At 35.0% G+C, this 20,340-nt stretch overlaps 6 protein-coding genes and 1 long non-coding RNA gene across 7 annotated transcripts; 4 read left to right on the top strand and 3 right to left on the bottom strand.

Moving 5' to 3' along the window:
• Positions 1-390: 390 nt before the first annotated feature.
• LOC117132937 lies at positions 391-1,412 on the bottom strand. Its single transcript, XR_004456701.1, has 2 exons — positions 1,171-1,412; positions 391-897 (listed from the first exon to the last, which is right to left on the bottom strand). It is a non-coding gene; the product is annotated as an uncharacterized LOC117132937 (long non-coding RNA).
• On the top strand, positions 895-4,034 carry LOC103859728. Its single transcript, XM_009137302.3, has 2 exons — positions 895-3,223; positions 3,826-4,034. Exon 1 carries the CDS (start codon positions 1,185-1,187, stop codon positions 2,529-2,531), a length of 1,347 nt encoding a protein of 448 aa, XP_009135550.2. The 5' UTR covers positions 895-1,184; the 3' UTR covers positions 2,532-3,223; positions 3,826-4,034.
• A 1,205-nt stretch (positions 4,035-5,239) lies between these two features.
• LOC108871395 (dihydropyrimidine dehydrogenase (NADP(+)), chloroplastic) lies at positions 5,240-6,002 on the bottom strand. The gene is made up of 2 exons (XM_018658058.2): positions 5,684-6,002; positions 5,240-5,606 (listed from the first exon to the last, which is right to left on the bottom strand). Exons 1-2 carry the CDS (start codon positions 5,776-5,778, stop codon positions 5,450-5,452), a joined length of 252 nt encoding a protein of 83 aa, XP_018513574.1. The 5' UTR covers positions 5,779-6,002; the 3' UTR covers positions 5,240-5,449.
• Positions 6,003-6,516: 514 nt separating this feature from the next.
• Positions 6,517-8,399, top strand: LOC103859727 (UV-B-induced protein At3g17800, chloroplastic). The gene is made up of 3 exons (XM_009137301.2): positions 6,517-6,867; positions 6,987-7,288; positions 7,525-8,399. Exons 1-3 carry the CDS (start codon positions 6,727-6,729, stop codon positions 8,306-8,308), a joined length of 1,227 nt encoding a protein of 408 aa, XP_009135549.1. The 5' UTR covers positions 6,517-6,726; the 3' UTR covers positions 8,309-8,399.
• A 2,847-nt stretch (positions 8,400-11,246) lies between these two features.
• LOC103860192 lies at positions 11,247-12,632 on the bottom strand. Its single transcript, XM_033288538.1, has 4 exons — positions 12,392-12,632; positions 12,172-12,254; positions 11,641-11,696; positions 11,247-11,555 (listed from the first exon to the last, which is right to left on the bottom strand). The coding sequence occupies exons 1-4, from the start codon at positions 12,561-12,563 to the stop codon at positions 11,477-11,479; spliced, it is 390 nt and encodes a 129-aa protein (XP_033144429.1). The 5' UTR covers positions 12,564-12,632; the 3' UTR covers positions 11,247-11,476.
• Positions 12,633-13,342: 710 nt separating this feature from the next.
• Positions 13,343-14,654, top strand: LOC103859725 (F-box protein At3g17710). Its single transcript, XM_009137298.3, has one exon. The coding sequence runs from the start codon at positions 13,396-13,398 to the stop codon at positions 14,455-14,457; it is 1,062 nt and encodes a 353-aa protein (XP_009135546.1). The 5' UTR covers positions 13,343-13,395; the 3' UTR covers positions 14,458-14,654.
• A 693-nt stretch (positions 14,655-15,347) lies between these two features.
• Positions 15,348-20,172, top strand: LOC103859723 (F-box protein At3g17710-like). The gene has a single exon (XM_033288537.1). It carries the CDS (start codon positions 18,912-18,914, stop codon positions 20,031-20,033), a length of 1,122 nt encoding a protein of 373 aa, XP_033144428.1. The 5' UTR covers positions 15,348-18,911; the 3' UTR covers positions 20,034-20,172.
• The last annotated feature ends 168 nt before the right edge of the window (positions 20,173-20,340 follow it).

The following is a 20,340-nucleotide window of genomic DNA, read 5'->3' as shown; positions in this document are numbered from 1 at the left end:
TATGCAGCTGAAAAGGTTTAATTACCACGAAAAAAACACTGATTATGAAACGTGAAAACTAAAAAAATATTTATGAAAAAGATCAGTAAAAATAGAATTGTTGATGAACACGTAAACGTAGTTAGGTACGAAATGAAACGAGTTTAATGTATCACTGAATCAAGCCGTGGACCTTTTAACCACCTTTTGTCAAAAAGCTCATTTTGTCACCTTTTTATGTTTTTTGCATTACTCTGGTGTGTTTAAATATGCGTATGACATTTTAACCACAAAAAGTAAAACTGAAAGACAATTGACATGGCCCAGATTCTTAAACATGATTTAACTTGGGATCTTAATCATCTCATATTTGATAATTTTCAAAACAAGCGTTCTTAGCCAATGCCAATATTCATGAAAATGCAAAATTCATGTACATATAAACTAGAAGGTCCATACATCTTATGTATAACTAAATATTAACAAACAAACTACAACTGATGGAATCAAACACGTGAAAGAAAATATTCTCATCCACTCATTCCTTATATGGAAACATAACTGCTGAAAACATTTTCATTCTCATTAACACATTACCATAACAAGTTCTGGTTACGCTAATTCATCATATTCGGCTATTTTTTGGCATGATGTTAACACTTGCTCTTGTAAGGATGTTTCGCGTCATAAGGTTTTCTCTTGTAGCTCCAGTGTGCACAAGAGTTTGAAGGACACGGAACTGTCTAATTTCAGTTAGATATGGCTTCAAGCAAGTGGGAAAAGAAGTTAATGGTTTATGTTAATTTTTTTCTTGCATATTCTTGTTTTGTATATATATCAAATGTAACTTGTCTGATTTATTTTCCGATACTAACGTGGTTTTACTCAGGATGGTGCTCTCTTCATTTCCATTTTGAGCTGCAACATGTTGTAAAATAACAATAAAAATAATACTATGAAAAGATAGATGTTAAAGCCAAGAAAATAATAAAGCCAACTTGAAAGAAATGGTGGCAACGGATACGTTATACAAACGATCAGAGGCGTGTCTACAGTGTATTGAAAAAGGTATTCGCTTTAGACCCCCGATTAATATGAATTTTTTTAAGACTCCAAAATTTAAAATAATTTATAATCTAATGATTTAGACTTATTTTTTAAAAATCCTTTCCACATAGTAGATTAACTAACCTTCAGAAAGCTTCATGGAAGTCACTGAAAAATCGGCAATTTCACACGGATGGCGCGGGATTCTAGTAGGTAGGGATCTACTAAAAGAGAACATGGGATGGGTTGTTGGAGACGGCTCATCAATTAGTGTGTGGTATGACCCATGGCTCAGCCTCTCCGCACAGCTGAGACCAACAGGACCGGCGACAGAGGCATCTATGAACCTAACAGTGGCTGACCTGTTTCATGAGAACTCACGAACTTGGGACAGGGAAAAAATCCAACGGCTGCTCCCCCAATGGACAAAGACCATCATGACCATCAAGCCTAGCATTACGGGAGCCCCAGATAAACAAGTATGGCTGAGTACGCCATCCGGAGAGTACACGACAAAGTCTGGATATCATACTGCCATTGCTAGGAAAACAGAGGAACCAGAGCAGAATACGGAAGACGGAGAACTGGAATGGTTCAAAGGGGTGTGGAATCTACATACTTCACCAAAAATAAAGATGTTTCTCTGGAAGCTGTTTCAACAAGCTATGCCAGTGGGAGAGATCTTAATCAGGAGAGGGATCCCAACAGATGGCTTATGCAAAAGATGTGGCACATTGGAATCTATAGATCATCTTTTCTTACACTGTCCGTACGCAGAGGAGATATGGAGAACTGCTCCTTTTGCAACGACTGTTGTGGCCAGCGGATTGATAGATTTGAAGAGTGTATGGCTAAATTTGTATGGAAGGAGCTGCTTGCCACCAACTGGAATTGTCTCAGGCCAGCTTGCACCCTGGATATTGTGGCAGATTTGGTGTGCTAGAAACCAACTTGTTTTTGAAGGGAAAACGACGTCAGCGGAAGAGACGATGACAAAAGCGATGAGCATGGCTCGAGAATGGACAAACAGTCAAGTGACTGACAAGAAGAAGTCATTTACTACCAAGAGCCCGCCTCGAATCCGGATAGAAGAGAATTGCACAGTGGTGAATACAGATGCAGCATGGAGAGCTACTACCCAAGACGCTGGACTAGGATGGACCATAAAGACGCAGCAAAGAGAGTATGAGTTCACCTCGTATAATCAATGTGTTGGATCGGCATTGTCAGCAGAGGGACTCGCATTGCGAGAAGCGCTCCTCAGATGCAAAGCGATGGAGCTGACACGCCTGCACTGCTGCTCTGATTCGGCAACGTTGATAAAAGCGATCAACTCAGAAGAAACCCCACCGGAACTGTATGAAATTATCTCTGATATTGAATCTATTTGTAGGTCTTTTGACCAAATCTCGTTCTCTTGGATATCAAGAGGCCAAAACAATGCTGCTGATAAGCTAGCAAAACAATGTTTGGTTGAGGGTGAAGTCTTTATGGCTGATACCTAACTTTGCTCTATGCATTAATGGAAGTTGTGTTTCAAAAAAAAAAAAAAAAAAAAAAAGAGACTAAACGATAAAAGTAAAGGTAGTGTTTAGTTTACTCTCACCCGTACATTTTACCACACGAAGGAGTTTTTTTTACAACTCTTAACAAACTGTTGCACTGGTCTGTAACACCATACTATTAAAGACTACGTACAGTAAAACTAATAAGGACATTAGTGGGAAACATGATGATGACTTATTCGGCATCACATTTTGTCAAATAGCACCGACATTTAAACTTTATATGAGAACCACATATTTTTAACCGGTTAGTGTGAAAGTTTTGTCTTTATAAATGGGGAGCGTTTTCTCAATATCAAACATAGAAAGTTCACTAAGAGAAATAATGGAGGAGAGTAGAGCTATGTTGAAGTCACTGATCTTACTAATGATGATTTCCAGTTTTTGCCTCGAACTCACCGTTGCAGAAACCTACTGCCATGCTCAACGTCGCTTGTTAATTGACGCGTGCAAGATATTGATTTTTAGGCAGGCTCCCCCCGCTGAATGTTGTCGTAGAATAAGAACGACTCCAGCGTGGTGCGTTTGTCCTTCTGTAACACCACAAAGAGCGGCTCTCATCGATGTCAACTACGCTGTTGGGGTAATCCGTCAGTGCGGTCGATATGTAGCTCGCGGTACCAAATGTGGAAGTAAGTGTATATATATTAATTAATTAGATGGTAGATGTATAGTGTTCATTTTTATTCGCATTTACATATTTTCTAACTAAAATCACTAAGCCAAATCATTATATTTAGTGTTTTAAATAATTTCTTTTGTCAACTATAACCATACACGCCAACGTAATGCTTCACATTTGCGTTAATATTTTGTTATAACATCTTATAAAAAAAAGAATAGGAATTTAGATTAAAAACAAAAGATAAAGTGTTTTTTCCAAGCAAGTCCAAACATAGAAATTGGGGTTTCAAACAAGACTGTAACTGGATGTTAATAAAATGAATAAGTGAAATTATAGAAATGGTAATTAGTGGAAATTCAATGGAATGGAATTAGTATTCTATTTGTTCCAGAACTATTGTTATCTGGAATGATTTTTCAAAACAATGTTGATATTTTTTTTGGAATGGAAAGAAATAATATGGAATGAGATGGAATAGCCATTTTTTTTTTCATTGCAACTGGTGAATATTTTATGGAATGAAAAGGAATTAAGCAGAAAGTTTTTATTCCAAAAAAATGCGTTCCAGTTGTACACTCAGTATCATGAATTTGCGTTCTGGATGTGCAGGTATTACAGTTCCATAAAAAAAGCCGTTCGAGACAATGGAGACGAAAATATCGTTGCCTGAAAACTATCGTCCGTACTGTATGAGTATTCCACGTTGTATCTGTTTTAATATTTGGGGATTATCGTTGGTCTTATTTTGATGTAGAATAAAATGATGTCTGAAACTTTATATATTTTCTATCTGAACAAGTTTATTGCGTTGCATGTGATTTTAATTCCTATATATACGAACCTTCAAATTGGTCGATAGATATGAGCATAAAATCTGTAATCCGAACCGAACATGAACCGACAAAAATTATTCGTATCCCATCCGAAATGTAAAAATAAAAACTCGAATGGACTTTGTAAGGTGTTACAAAATATATTCAAACCTAAAGTGTTATTGACCGAACCCTAACGGATAAACCAAAAAATAAAAAAAAACCAAAAATAAAAAAAAATTGAAGAAACCAATCTAAATATCCAAACTAATATGCAAAATAAATATTTGAAACATAAACATGTAATTCAAATATTCAATTCCGCTTTTTTTTTATGATATCTAAAAATAAATATTTAAAATTTAAATAAATACCGTTAATACCTAATTATATATAAATAAGTATTTAATTCATATATTTTCCTTTTAAATTTTATACTTTACTTCAAGTATATTCAAACCGAACCAATATAATTCGCATCCAAATGAAATATGGTTATTTTATGAGTTTTAGGATGTGATACGAATTATAATTGAAACTGATGTGTAACATCCAAATCCAGTCCATACTTACAAAATTTTTAGAATGAAACTTAAGATATGATATAAATTGGAACAAAAAATGTGAAATGCCTAATCTAAATTCCAATGGGTATCTAAACGGCCAAATCTATTGGTTTGTTAACAATAAAAACTGGAACCTTCAAATTTTCATCGAGTTTATCAAGAGTCATTTACTGGTATTGGATAGTGCTTCAAACTGACACTCCACTTTCAATTCCAGTAAACCAAGAAAAACCAAATTGTAAGACAACTTGATTTAGAAAGTTGTTTTGTCATAGAATTAAACTTATAAGTTATGTTGAAACAGTTGTTCCATTCCCAACAGATTACCAACCAATCAAGTGTTTAATTTAACTTATATATGGCTTAAAAGTTAATGATTTATGTTAAGCATTCTGCAGTGTATATATGAAATGTAAGTTTGATTTAATTTCTGATGCTAAAGTGGTTTTACTGATGAGGATGGTTGGTCCCTTCATTTCCATTTTCAGCTGGAACATGTTGTAGAACAATAAATTTGATTCAAGGAAAAGATAAATGTTTAAGCCAAGAAAAACCTCTTAGTCCATGCCTAATTCCGTTCAAAAAAAGTCCATGCTCTAATCTGATGACAAACACTTGTTCCATGGAGAGGCAGTGGTAGAACAATGTCACAACAGTAAAAGGTCTTTGAATAAATGGTGACAACGGATACATTATACAAACGATATACAACTAGAAGAACATAAGATAAAATCAACTTTAGTTTTCTTTTATTTTCAAGTGAGAAGTTGATGTGAAACGATAGAAAGGAAGAGCCTTTGCCATTTGGCTGTGAAGGAAGTTCCTAACTTTATTCAAGTATTTTGGGTCCATCACTTAGTTAGAAACCATACTCTCAGTCTCCTTCACGAACCCATCTCTGGTCCAATCTTTATCAGATTTCAAGCCTCTCCTCTCGGCTTTTCTCTGCTCAATAGCTTCTTTCTGTCTCTTGACTAAATCTGTATGTGTTGTAAAGTACTGAAGCGAATGCCTGTGCCAAAGACAAACAAACAAGCAAGTCAACCGCAAGAGTAAGGATAAAAAATATGAAGAAAAAGTTGCTAATACCCTCTGAAGTCTTCTATAGTAGAGAAGTTGTGCTGTTTCATAAAATCTTGAAGCTCGGCGCAGAGGATTTTCACATGACCATAGCCATGTACCATCACACCGGTGCACACCTTCCAACCAAAAGCAATAACTGAGTTTCTCAGGTAGTAAGAGTTCAAAAAATAAAAGTGAGGACAGTATTTGATCCGAGGAGAATGAACTCAGCTGCATCATAACCAGTTTCAACACCTCCAATACCCGAAAGCGAGCACTCTTTCTCCCCTTTTTTCCTGCTTTCTCACCGATTCACTAATCAACAAAGTGGACAGAAAAAAGAGATTCAAATTAATGCCGACTAAAGATTTTGGGTAAGTTGCGAACACGTAACGGAATCCACCTGTGAGGCTAAGATTGGGTGTAGAGTTTTATGGGTCCATATAGAATATCTAATGGACTAGTGGACCCAATAGCACATACGTCACAATTAGACAAACGTTTGAGCAGTAATCAAATACGTGTGAATGGGAATGGACACAAGAGCCAGTTGGTGGCTCTCAATGTTTCATCGTTGGCCTTCCATAAGAGACCCTCTAGAATTGTCTAGCTTCTGATGTATGCAAATGTGGGAAAATTTTGTATAAGCTACAGCCAAATCACTATACAACCAAAACTTAGAATAAGCTCCTGACTACATAATACTGTATAAATAGATTTTAACTAATTTTTCAGAAATCTGATTTGAAAAAAAAAATCGATTTATGAGAATAATATCTGCTGTTGTACATCGAAGGACACACAATGACCTCATATAAATTTCATGGTCACAAAATTTTTAAGAAAGTGAATATTATTTTCCCTCGAGTTACATTTCATTTTATGATATAAATAATCGGGTCCGATTCGCATTATTATCAAAGAACCAAACCAAACCAAAAAATCTATTTTACAAGTAAAATTCAGATTGCTCGCCGTTCTCGAAAGTTCTCTTCTGTAATCTGCATCATCACTTTTCTTATCTCTTTTCTCCGACCACAATCTCTTTTCTCTCCTGTCCGAGACTAGACATGGACGCCGCAACCGCGAGTTTGATCCAATCTCCCCTCTTACCGCATGAAACTTCCCGCAACGGTGCTGGATCTATGTTCCTTACGACCAGTGCCCCTGGGTTCACACCTTCTGGTTCAAAACTTCAACTTCGACTAAAGGTATGTCTTGATTCAAATAACCTAACATCATACCCCGGTTTGTTCAATTGATTTTACGAAACCAATTTGATTTCGCATAACCGGTCGGTTTAATCCCTTTTTTTTTCATCCACTTGCAGCAAAACCCGTTCACTAGATTCTCAAAACCATTGCAAAGCTCAACAACAGCTTCCAAAACTCGGAGAAGCTTTGTGGTTAAAGCTTCAGCAGCATCTGATGACGCTTCCTCCAAACCCATCGCCCCGCTTCAGCTGGAGTCTCCCGCTGGTCAGTTCCTCTCGCAGATTCTTGTGAGCCATCCTCATCTCGTCCCTGCTGCTGTTGAACAGCAGCTTGAGCAGCTCCAAACCGATCGTGACTCTCAGGGACAGAACACAGATTCATCATCGTCCCTGCCTGGAACCGACATCGTTCTCTACAGGTTTGTTAAAAATCAATGTTAGATCACTAGGTTGAGTTATACCTTGGGTTCCAAGAAACACACTAGGTTGAGTTATAACTTGCGCTCCAAGAAACAAACTAAGTTGAGTTATACCTTGGATTCCAAGAAACAAACTAGGTTGAGTTATAACTTTGATTCCAAGAAACAAAACATAGAGGTTGAACATGTGTTTGATTCTGAATGGGAATTGTTTTTTTTTTGTTGTTGTTGTGTAGGAGAATAGCTGAGTTGAAGGAGAACGAGAGACGAAGGACGTTAGAAGAGATTCTATACGCATTGGTGGTTCAGAAGTTCATGGAAGCTAACGTATCACTCATACCATCGATAACCCCATCATCATCAGATCCCTCTGGTCGTGTTGATACTTGGCCGACCAAAGTAGAGAAGCTTGAGCAGCTTCACTCTCCCGAGATGTACGAGATGATTCACAACCACTTAGCCTTGATTCTCGGAAGCAGAATAGGTGACTTGACTTCTGTCGCACAGACAAGCAAACTCAGAGTTGGTCAAGTCTACGCTGCTTCTGTCATTTATGGTTACTTCTTGAAGCGGGTGGACCAGAGGTTTCAGCTTGAGAAGACCATGAAGCTTCTTCCTGGTTCTGGTGGGGCTGAGGAAAAGCAGCCAGAGGACGTGTCGTCTCACCCTGAGGTCGGTTCATTTGCGGGTGGAGTTAGTGCTAAGGGCTTTGGGAGTGAGATTAAACCGTCCAGGTTAAGGACGTACGTGATGTCGTTTGATAGTGAGACGCTTCAGAGATATGCTACCATTAGGTCAAGAGAAGCGGTTGGGATCATTGAGAAGCACACTGAGGCTTTGTTTGGTAAGCCTGAGATTGTGATTACACCGCAAGGGATAGTTGATTCATCTAACGACGAACAGATAAAGATCAGCTTTGGTGGAATGAAGAGGCTTGTCTTGGAGGCTGTGACTTTTGGGTCGTTTCTTTGGGATGTTGAGAGTCATGTTGATGCTAGGTACCAGTTTGTACTGAACTAGACAAATGGTCTGTAATGAAAATGACTAATGTAACATTAAGAAAGATCCATTTTGAAAACTAAAAAATAATTAAAAGTTACATTTTAAAATTCTGTTTATGCTATTATAAGGTAATATGATTGGCAACCAATATTATATTACATTTGAAAACACTATTTATGCTATTACAAGGCAAGATGACAATCAATATCTCGCTATTTTAAAATAACTGATTAAAACAGATAATTGATTTTGCCTATATCTGCAACAAGCTTGGAACATAGCAGCACATAAGTGGGAGACAAATTCCTTCTTCCCCAACAACGATTTCTCTGTAATAATCTTCTCTAACAATGTGTACCCTAACACCCTTGTTATTATCCCATATTAAACCGACTTTATTATCTTCATCGATGAAAAAACTCATCGCATAGGAAAACACATCTGACATTGGTGGTATTGTTACCCCTAGGTCCACTGCCAAAAAATGATTCCACGATACACCGTTACCATTGGGTTCAATATTATCTGTGACCCATATCTCAATCTCTAATGCCCAACGCTGTAGTAGCACTGCAAGTTTATTTTCTCTAATAACGGATAATTCCACAAGATAGTCACCGTTAAACTGGAATGGTACACAAATGTTTCCAAATATCTCTTTCGAAAAATCAAAACTTAGTAAGGAACTATTGCGTACACCTTCTTTATATTCGTAAGTAAACCAGTAAGCATTTCCTTTTAGCGATACCACACGAGATATTAAGGGCCATATGCGTGTGACATTAAGGGTCCTCCATGAAGATGAGTTAAAATCATAGATTTCTTTACCATGTGTAGTATATGTATGAGTTTTTCGACCACACACATATTGGATCCTTAAAATTTTGAAGTTATAGCATGATTTCTTGTATTCGTATCCGAAAGCAAATTTATCGTATACATCGTAAGCTCTACTTGGTTCGACGACCCAATTGATTTTTCCCGTGCACGGATTCCAAACCATGGGTGTATATCCTTTGGTTATGCAAAGCAGTAAACCGTTGCAGTGAACCATGCCATTTATATATACTTGATATGGCTTGTTTAGGCTAAGTTCACCTATATCCTTTATAGATGGATCAATGTCGTTGTGAATTCCATCGACGTTTACACTAACTAAATGGACGTTAAAGTTCTTCAACATGACAACCAAATGTTGTTTTGCTGCTTTACTAAAGTGTTTTCCGGCGAATTCTCGATCATTTATTATATCATTCCACTGTTTACAAGTAGATTGTAATTGTTTTAGAGTAGTAGCCGGAAGTCTGGATAGTATCTCCTCTACCAGATCTTTTGGAAGTTCGAACATCATCATTGTTTTGGTTTTGGTCGTTTTCGTTAATGGTTCCAAATAATGGCAGTACTATCGGCAAGAAGTTATATGATTTTAACTCTTACAAGTTCTCACTCTTATATAGACCAGAATTTCAATTATATTTTTAGTCATGAGTCATAAAAACAACAACATATTTTATGTTATTTAAGATAAAGATATGATGACACATGCTTAGGTTTATAATGTAATAATATCTTTGAGTTTAAAAATCTCACTAGTGTAAAAAAGTTTAGATTTTAGATTTATTTATAGTAATTAATTAATTAATTTAGATTTGATTTTAATTAATATATTTTCATCTAATTAAAATTCATGGATTTTTGCAAATATGACTCAAAATTTCGTGTCAAATGCAAATATGAAATGTGTTTTTTTTTTTTTGGAACTTTCATTTGCTCTATTAACTCCAGAAATTAGTGTTATTCACGAAAATGCAATTTTTTAACAAAAATAAGTGTTTTACTCAATCATTCTCATCTTCATCACATATTTACAACAATGTCATTGTCATCAATACATCGATCACTATGAACAACCAAGTTGAAGTTCTTAATACACCTAAAAATTAATTTATGCTCTTCATATCTCATTTCTTATGCACATAAATCAGATCTCTTTAACTTTCTCTCTAATTCATCCCAAAAACCGCAAGATTTTGATTCCAAACTTTGTTAGATTCATACTTCATAGAGTCATTCAAGCTCATGATTTTTGGCCATTAACGAGTGGGTCATTTTGTGGGTCACTTTCGTGGTGAAGTTATGTGTGCTTGGAGAAGCTAAGTAAGATATCACACGGGTTCAAAGTATGAATTCAGAATTTTTTCAGATCTTTTCACGAACAAGACTTTTAAAATATATGTTAGTTTTGCAATTGACTAATTTGTTTGTGTGTTTAACTTTTTTTCGTATAGATATATTAGTTTTGCAATTGATCAAAATTTTGTAGGTATTTGAGAAGTTTTCTCTACTGTTATATGAAGTATTCTCACTGTTGCAAAAATCTGCATAGGTTGACTTTGAAATTGACAATTAACAGTAAAACATTTAATATTAATTAGAAAAATTTTCCAAAAGCGTTTTGCCAAAAAAGTCTTCTGGTCAAAATTTATTATGTGATTCTAGTCGTCAAATCTTGATTACAGAGCAAGGCACGGTTGATTCATCCAAGGATGAGCAGATAAAGATCAGCTTTGGTCGTTTCTTTTTGGATGTTGAGAGTAATGTAGATGCTAGGTACCACTTTGTACAGAACTAAAAATGGTCTGTAATGAAAATGACTAATTTAACATTATGAGCTTGCATCTATAGCTAAAGAGAGTGATAGGGATGATGCTCAACTAAGTAATAGAACTTAAAGAATCTTAAAATGTATGTTACAAAAATTACAAGGGAACTGAAATTTTAAGAGTTATGATCAAGCAGAGGAGTGAAGAAGCGGTGTAGAAGTAACCCATTTGCGCAAAACCTCACCAAAGACATTTTAAAAGACAATCACTGCATCTGAACGAGTGAACTGTTTAGTTCCTAAAAAAATAATCTGAGTGAGTGAGTGACCGAAAGATATTAAAGGTGGAGAAAAAAGAAAGAAAGGTTAGTTTCTAGGAAATTAATCTGTGAATGTCAAGTCGGGACACAATAAAATTGGGTTGTTTCTAGAAAAGTAACACAAAGCTGCAAGAGGAGTGAACACAAAACAAGGTCTGTGGAAAGATTTATCTAGATACATCCTGGTCTTGTTTCAGTTTTTTGGACTACTCACAAGCCGAAGTAATAATATCTATAACAGAAGGACCAGACTAATGGAGACTACTACTCTGCCTTGCATCTTTTCTCTAATTCCTCCAAATAATCAAGGTCTTTGTTGTACTTGCAGATGCGGAAAATACACCTGCCAGTGAAGGTTAGAAAAATATCAGTCAATTCAATTATATAAGTGTGAAATGTTTGGTGGTGTGTAATAGTTGGTGATGTACCAGTAGAGAAGGATCCCAGCTGCACACAGAACCACGTTCCGCTGAGCCTTGTAGATCTAACAAACAAGTAAAATCGTAAGTATGCTGACCTGAGACATCTAAAGGGAGAGGATCGAATACAAGACACGCAAATAACAGATCGAACATCCCCAAGAGTCGATTATTACAACTGACTCAAGCTCGATGTTTCAGGAACAGAGTCAGTAGGAACGGTTAGTTGCATCAACAATCAACATGACACCAGTTCCACTAAAACAAGTCCCCTTGCAACATTTTCTAGCTTCTAAACCGCAGCTAAGTTAAGCAATAGAGGATACTAATACTACTAACTCCTCTTGGGAGTCTGTTACAAAATATATAATTTGTAAAACTACTAAGAATTCAACTATTGTCTCATTCTCAGACATCTATATCTATTCAATAAACCAAAAGCAATTAATCTCAATCCTCGGATGATTATAACATTTGATACTATTTATGTTCATACTTGTTCATATATTATGATTATACAAAATGTGATGATATACTTACGGATTTCTCGTAGCGATCACGCTCTGTAGCAGTGCAAACCTCAGATGAGCACATTAGTCTATGCTCATTCTTCCAGTAAAGATCTGAAACAAACGTATCACCCAAGCAATTCACATGAGCACATACCAAAATCACCCTAATTATAGAAAGACCATATCGAACAAGAAATGGTGAGAAATTAAACGATCTACGGTAGATAGAGACAGAGAGAGGTGATCACCGAGGAGTTGAAATCCAGCAAAGGCGACGATGGAAGCGGCAGGCTGGAGAATGAGCGAGACAAGTGATACGATTCGTTTCTTCAGGAGCATAGGGTAAGGGAGAGTCAAGATCACGGCGATCACGACCTCCGCAGCAACCACGTACGATAGAATCAGCCATTGCAATGCCATCTTCTTCTTCTGGATCTCTCTCTCTCTCTTCGATCCTTATGATATGGATTCTGCGCGCGTCGGACACGTCTTTGACTTTTTTTGTTGGTTCCTTCATGATTTTTAGATGATGGGCCTTTTACGGCCCACTAGCACACCACTTCTGGATTCATTGGTGTTAACTTCTGGTACAGTTCGGTTCGATTTTGTTTGTCCACACTTTTCCGGTTTGGCCTCAGCTATGACCGGTGAAAGATTATTTTGTTTCTCGGGTTTCTGAAGAATCCAATCTGACATTAGCTTAGAGGAATCCTTGGCTAGTTACAAGTTACCACTAGCTAACCGTTTTAAAAGTAGAGGGGTTTATATTATTCAAATACAAGGATCAACATGAGATTTAATTGTTTTACCAAAAAAAAAAAGATTAATTAACTCATACATAGATAATCACCAATTCACGGCAAATGAAGCATTTAGATAGAATATTCAAATGCAAATGGCAAATGAGAATATTAGACTGATATTCTTTTTTTTTTTAGAGAGTTGGAGCCCCCAAACTTTATAAATCGTATGGCGGCTGAGGCTAATGCCTTTCTCCTGACACTGTCAGCACACCACTATCAAATCATGATTCCCAACGCGTGCAATGTTTATTTATATTAATTTACATGGTCCAAAAAGCAGAGAAGACAAAGTTTCACATTATTATTTTTCTGGTGGAAATTTCTATACATGAAATGGTGTGCCAAATAAATAAAAAACCAGTCAGTGGAAATGCAGCCAAGTTGTATGATATATAAAAGATGTATGGTTTCTCATCGCTTTATTTATCACGAAATAAGTAAAAACTATAATGGAGCCGGTGAACCTTTCGTGGGATGTGGAGAAAGAGATTTTCTCTCGGCTTCCACCTCTATCTCTTGTTAGATTCAGAACCGTATCTCAACACTGGAACGGTCTTTTAAATGACACGAAGTTCGTCAAGGTTTACTCGATTGACATCGATCTCGGCAAACCCCTTGATCCAACCATAGAGGTGCGTGAGATACCATCTGTTTTTCCTTATAAAGCTACGGACTTGACGCATACCACCATCACGTCTTGTGATGGGTTCTTGTTTCGTGACTTTTGGAAGCAAGGTGTTGCGATTTGGAACCCGTGGTTAAGACAAGTTGGTTGGATCGAGTACGTCGATAAGGGCTTCCATTTTTGCGGTGTAGGGTACGATAGGACTAGACCCGACAAGAGTTACAAGATCTTGGGGTACTTTAACTGTCTCCGTACGGTAAGCGACACTTACCAAGTAGGTTACAAAAGAATTGCGGTCTACGAGTGTGCATCTCACGCGGTGAAGTTTCTTGATGTCCCTTTCAAGCAGTGGCCCAACATGGGACCTTTGTCCTTAAACGGGAATCTCTATTGGGTCACTAGCAATCCTGATGACACTAATGAGTATCTCATCAGAAGCTTTGATTTCTCCAATGAGATGTTCAGAACCTTTTGTCTCCTTCCTTGTCGGAAGAACCATTCTCGCGATGAACTTGTCCTCGCGGTTTATAAGAGAGACGGTTTTTCATTGTTAAAGCAATGCTATGTAACGGGTGAGATAGAAGTTTGGGTGACAAAGAACAAAATCAGTGAAGAGGAAGTGGTGTGGATAAACTTGATGACTTTGCCGACAAGTAACTTACCCAAGTTAGTTAATAATCTTTGTGGGGTTAGTTACTTCATCTTTGACAAGACTCTAATCATGTGTTGTGGCGACGAAGAAACTGGAGCCGCTTGTACCTATATTGTGAGGGAAGATATGTGCAAGAAGATTCAAATAGGTCTCGGGATAGATAGGTTTTCTCACTGTGTTTATCTTCCAAATTTTATCCCGGTTCCTTCAGAATTCAAACCGCTGCGAGTTTAAAATTTGAATTTTCTTGTTTTATTACATGTCTTAATTTCATGCCATTTCCATTTCTTTGAAGGTGCTTCTGTTTTCAATTTCTTGTATGATGTCTATGTGGTTGATTTGGCAAGAAATGATAGTACACATGAGCTTTGAAAATTTTCAAAGACTTTCAACGTTGGGTTAATATATAAGATGGTACACCTTATTCTATATTTTCTTTAACTTTAGACTATAAAACAAATGTCATTTGATAATTCTGTGAATGATATGTGTTTTATACATTTTTTTCTCGAATCGATTGGAGCTGGGAATGAGCCAATCATCAAAAATTATCGGGACGATAGGAACTAAAACATTGGAAAGAATAAGGATTCCAAATATCAGAAAAGTTGATGCCTTCGGTTGCGAAGGAGAGGGGAAGAGATGAAAGTAGGTGTCGACGTACGATCTTCTTTGACGTCTTCAAGGGTTCTTTCTTGTGGTCAATGAAACAAACAAAGTTCGGCTGTTTCTTTCACCCTTTAATTGTGACATTGGCAGTTGGCTGGCGGGTTTCGTCACCTTCTTACGCTAAAAGTCCAGCAAACTCGCTTTCTTTTGTCTCTTCTACTCATCTGTTTCTTTATTTGCAAGGTTCAACATATGGCAGAGAACGAGGACCAATTTCTTGAGAAACTAAAAAAAAAACTAATACAGACATGTACATACACCTCTGTTTTGTTTTTTGAAATTAAGCAGGCAGCACCTATTTTGCCATCTTTTCAACATTAACAGAGGCGTTTCCTTGAGCTCTGATATCTAATATAGCCTGCAAAGTTTTTTTCCTTCTGTTTTTTAAAATTCACATTGATATTAAATGTTACTTATCTTTTGTCCACAAGACACTCGATATATCATCATGAGCTCTTCCTGATCGCAGCAACAGTTTCTGTAATGCTTTATTCAGTATTACTGACCAAATCAAACACTAGCCTGTTTTGATCATGGTCTCAAACAAACTTCACGCCTCCTCTAATTGATATAATATGGTTTTAATGGAACTATATGTTTACGTAAAAATTTCTAAGAACTGTTATCTTATTTTTTTTCCCAGAAAATGTTATCTTATTATTATTGATTTGTGTACAGGTACTCTATTGCTAAAATCATAAAGGTGAATTTTCTTTTCAGTGTTTGGGGCTATATTAGCATGGTTTGTGAAACATTTTGCGAATAAAAATGATTCAACGCCATAAAACTTAGCAAGGTACATATTTTTTGTTTGATCTAGCAGTAAAACTTTCTTGTTAGAAATTCCAAGCCAAAATTTATAATAATTTTATGGCAAATATAAAAAAAAAAATGGAGCGACTCAAATTTTTTTTGAATAAAATATTAAATTTAATTCAAAAGAAAATATACTTTTACACCTTTTGCCACATGTTTGATGTAAAACAGAAATAGGAAACAGATCAAAGTTCACAGAGATAGTTTAAATTTGGAAATCTCCAATCTGGCGTGGTTCCTTTGTAATGACATCAGTCTCCTGACTCCTGAACAAGTTTCTAAAATCAACTGAACAAGTTGACACCTTCTCCTTAAAAAAGAAGACTTAGGAAAAAGAGCTTTACAAATAACTTGGATCATCTCCAATTATGTTATTAAAATAAAAAAGTTGGATCATATAAACAAGTTGTTTTGAATATATAAAGAAGTTGATAGAGACCTGCATTAAAGTGACAAATGATTTATTTTTGTCGACAAGTGATTTAATCAACTGAATCATGTGAATCTGTCGGTGGGAAGGAAAGTCACGGACAACTTGGTGAACTGATAAGTTCCTTACCTAACTAGTCAGTGGTATACCATATACATACATATTTTTATGGAAAAATTTCTTAAATAACTATTTTTTAGTTTTTATTCTCCAAATAGTTCATAAATTCAAAATGATCAAATTAAATTTATTAAAGAGGTACAAGACAATATAACATTTATTTTTAATTTTACTTAATTATTTATTAAATATATTAAAATAAATAACCATTAAAAAATCTTTTTTAAATTACTTTTATTCATATGTAATTTTCTAAAAAAAATTGACATAACTATAATAGGTCACATACATTTAATCCGGCTGTCTATCTTCTTTGGATTTTAAGAAGATAATACACATACACACACTATATATATATATATAATTATTTAAATTTAGTAAAATATTTATAAATATATTCATGAATTTCTACCTAAATGTATTTTAAATATATATTTATGTAAATTTACTAAATTTACTATATATATAATTATTTAAATTTAGTAAAATATTTATAAATATATTCATGAATTTCTACCTAAATGTATTTTAAATACATATTTATGAAAAAATTTACTAAATTTTATAATGATATTATACATATTTATCAATGTTCTTAAATTTTAAGAAGATATTTCTTAAATATGCACATAACTCAAATTAGAAAGATATCCCACACATTTTGAAAAGTCTTCTAAAACATTTTTTAAGAGAAATTATTTCAGGAAAAAATGACTTTGAACGAACTCTTATTTTTAGAAAAACATTTGGATTTTTTTTGGATTTTTGAATTATTATTTAAATATTTATTTTAAATCTAACTTTAAATGAGAAATTTGTTATTTTATCCCATTTATAAAATATATTTTGATCCCTTTGATCTGTATGAACTAGTTTGGAAACAAAAATATGTTTTGGAACTATTTAAGAAAATTTTTGAACTTTATTATTATAATAAAGTTATGGAGTATATTATATTGACATCAAATCAAGTATATTGTGGTAGTTATCTTGTGCTATATATTTATCTTGAAATTTTTAACTAAATTTTGTATAAATACATGTATTATATGTCAATAAATTTTACAAACTCTGATCCCAAAATTTCTCAAAAAAGAATTTCTGATCCCAAAACTATTTTTTTTTCTTTATTTTTTTCGAAACAAATTTTCTCCTTAAACCATGCATAATGGTAGTATTAAATGTTTATTTCAACAGTTGAGAGCTTACACTGAAAATGTTTAAAATTAAACATGTTATAAATTATTTGATATTGAGTTTATTCAACAAGTTGAAAGCTAAAAAGCTGTGATCCAAATGTATTCATCTTAATTACTTTAAGTCAATCATACCATAGCAAGTGAATTTATTTATTTTATTATTTTATATTAAAATATTATTTTATGTTGTACAAATATAATGTAATTTCATATGATTAGGACATATAAAATTAAAAGTGAAAATAGGGTGTTGAAATATTCCAACCAAATGTATATGTTTTATTTCTTTATCTTTTCAATAATGATTACAGAGTCTAATTGCTGCATCTGCGCGGGTGTTCAATATCACAAAACTTAATTCAATCAACTACAGTAAAAAAACTCTATAAATTAATTAGATAATATTTTAATAATTTATAAACTATTAATTTTAAAATATCTATTGTAAATTATTATTTTAATTAAAGAAGGTTATATGTTTTCAACATCTTAGATTAAACATTACAAATTTGGTTTTAATATCTTTCTTGTTAATCTATTTCATGATTTTATGTATTATGTACATGCATTTAAAATACAATTCTACAAATAACATTAAAATGTTTTGTATTACTTATAAAAATTTAGAGAAATTTGAAGATATAACGTCTTCCTTTTTCAATAGGGTTCTAACTTCAAATACGATTACATTGACAAATCGCAACTGATATTTCTGGAAATTTAATTTAATTTCGGTTCATGTCCATTTCTACAACATATTAATTTTTTTTTTGTGAAACATATAAATCGAGGAAACACAATGTCCATTTCTACAACATATTAACTTTTTTTTTTTTTGTGAAAGATATAAATCGAGGAAACACATAAAGTAAGTAAATATATCGTTCAAAAAGGAACCAGTCACATTGCAGTTAGTGGAAATGTACATGATGGAGCTGAAAAAGCCAGAAAAACTTCGGGCTTCTACAAGAGATCAAGTCGGTAATCGGTGAACAATACCAGTGTCTATCTTAGTTTATAAAATAGAGACAAAATTTTAAAGTGTTGGCTGTTAATGGGTTTGAATTTGGAATATGGCATTCTGAACTATAATACATATATATACTATTACATCAAACAATTAAATGAAAATAAGACTGTAAATAGTTTACAATATAAAATGTCGCAAGCTCATATTTCTATGGCTTTCTGTGACCAAGAGGTCCAAGCCCTGACCAACACCGCTATCAAATCATAACATGCAGTGTTTCATAAATTATTACACAAAAGAAGAACAAAAAGGATAAGATTTGTCGACATCATGAATTAGTGTGCCAAATAAAATAATTAGCCACATGCAAGCTAACCATCTAGATCCATGGTTACTCCTGTTGTTGTACATCTATAAATATGTTGTTGCTCATCTCTTACGTATTCGAGTCATAGACACGAAAGCTATATAAGTGAAAAGTGTAATGGCGCCGGAGAATCTTCCATGGGATTTGGAGGAGAAGATACTCTCTGGGCTTCCACCTCTATATCTTGTTCGGTTCAGAACCGTATCTCAACACTGGAACGCTCTTCTAAACGACACGAGGTTCATCAACAACCACTTGGCTCGTGTCCGTCCCCAAATCATTTTCCTGACCGAATCTAAGGTTTACTCCATTGACATTGATCTCGGCGGAGGTGGCGCTGATCCAACGATAGAGGTGCGTGAGATACCATCAGATTTTCCTTATCAAGCTACGGACTTGACGCATACAACCATCACAACTTGCGATGGGTTCTTGTTTCGTGACTTTTGGAAGCAAGGTGTTGCGATTTGGAACCCGTGGCTAAAACAAGTTGGTTGGATCGAGTACGTTGATAAAGACTTCCATTTATGCGGTGTAGGGTACGATAGGACAAGAGCCGACAAGAGTTACAAGATCTTGGGGTACTTTAACTGTCTCCGTACGGTTAGCAACACTTACCAAGTAGGTTATAAAAAAGTTGCGGTCTACGAGTGTGCATCTCACGCGTTAAAGTTTCTTGATGTCCCTTTCAAGCAGTGGCCCAATATGGCACCTTTGTCTTTGAACGGGAATCTTTATTGGGTCACTAGAAACCCGGAGGACACTCATCGTCATGAGTATGTCATCCGAAGCTTTGATTTCTCGAGTGAGATGTTCAAAACCTTTTGTCTCCTCCCTTGCCGGAAGAACCATTCTCGCGATGAATTGCTCCTAGCGGTTTATAAGAGAGATGGTTTCTCTTTGTTAAAGCAATGCTATGTAACGGGTGAGATTGAGATTTGGGTAACAAAGAACAAGATCGATGAAGAGGAAGTGGAGTGGATAAACTTGATGACTTTTCCAACAAGTAACTTACCCAAGTTAATCAATAAGCTTTGTGGGGTTAGTTACTTCATCTATGACAAGACTCTAATCATGTGTTGTGGGGACGAAGAAACTGGAGCAGCTGGCATCTATATTATGAGGGAAGATATATGCAAGAAGATTCAAATAGATCTTGGGGTTGTTAGGTTTTCTCACTGTGTTTATCTTCCAAATTTTGGCTCGGTTCCTTCAGAATTCAGACCGCTGCGAGTTTAATTTTTGGCTTTTCTTGTTTTATTACAAATCTTAATTTCATGCCATTTTCCCTTTTTAGAAGGTGCTTCTGTTTTCAGTTTCTTGTATGTTGTCTCTATGTGGTATGATTATTTGAAAGGAAAAGTCCACTCTCGTGCTAGTTGAGTATTTGTGGCAAAATGAAGCAACTCAAAATTTGAAATATACCATTATAAAGTCTTGTGAGGAAGCCTAGTAATATGCTCAATATATTTAAGCTTAATGTAATGAGTATTTCTGCAAAGAAGTTGATCTCTAGTTCCTTGGCTTGTACTCTTTAGTCTTAGTT

Source organism: Brassica rapa, chromosome A03, assembly GCF_000309985.2.
Source record: "Brassica rapa cultivar Chiifu-401-42 chromosome A03, CAAS_Brap_v3.01, whole genome shotgun sequence".
Classification (NCBI taxonomy): domain Eukaryota; kingdom Viridiplantae; phylum Streptophyta; class Magnoliopsida; order Brassicales; family Brassicaceae; genus Brassica; species Brassica rapa.
This window is presented reverse-complemented; position numbering and strand designations above follow the sequence as displayed.

What these genes read in the sequence shown, in the direction of transcription:
- LOC108871395 (XM_018658058.2), bottom strand. Translation starts at nt 5,778, where the DNA reads ATGGTACATGGCTATGGTCATGTGAAAATCCTCTGCGCCGAGCTTCAA. An exon ending in ACTATAGAAGACTTCAGAGG is followed by an intron (nt 5,607 to 5,683) that starts GTATTAGCAACT and finishes TCTTTGGCACAG; the next exon opens with GCATTCGCTTCAGTACTTTA.
- LOC103860192 (XM_033288538.1), bottom strand. Translation starts at nt 12,563, where the DNA reads ATGGCATTGCAATGGCTGATTCTATCGTACGTGGTTGCTGCGGAGGTC. An exon ending in TGCTGGATTTCAACTCCTCG is followed by an intron (nt 12,255 to 12,391) that starts GTGATCACCTCT and finishes CGTTTGTTTCAG; the next exon opens with ATCTTTACTGGAAGAATGAG. An exon ending in GCTGGGATCCTTCTCTACTG is followed by an intron (nt 11,556 to 11,640) that starts GTACATCACCAA and finishes CTTCACTGGCAG; the next exon opens with GTGTATTTTCCGCATCTGCA.
- LOC103859728 (XM_009137302.3), top strand. Translation starts at nt 1,185, where the DNA reads ATGGAAGTCACTGAAAAATCGGCAATTTCACACGGATGGCGCGGGATT.
- LOC103859725 (XM_009137298.3), top strand. Translation starts at nt 13,396, where the DNA reads ATGGAGCCGGTGAACCTTTCGTGGGATGTGGAGAAAGAGATTTTCTCT.
- LOC103859727 (XM_009137301.2), top strand. Translation starts at nt 6,727, where the DNA reads ATGGACGCCGCAACCGCGAGTTTGATCCAATCTCCCCTCTTACCGCAT. An exon ending in AACTTCAACTTCGACTAAAG is followed by an intron (nt 6,868 to 6,986) that starts GTATGTCTTGAT and finishes ATCCACTTGCAG; the next exon opens with CAAAACCCGTTCACTAGATT. An exon ending in ACCGACATCGTTCTCTACAG is followed by an intron (nt 7,289 to 7,524) that starts GTTTGTTAAAAA and finishes GTTGTTGTGTAG; the next exon opens with GAGAATAGCTGAGTTGAAGG.
- LOC103859723 (XM_033288537.1), top strand. Translation starts at nt 18,912, where the DNA reads ATGGCGCCGGAGAATCTTCCATGGGATTTGGAGGAGAAGATACTCTCT.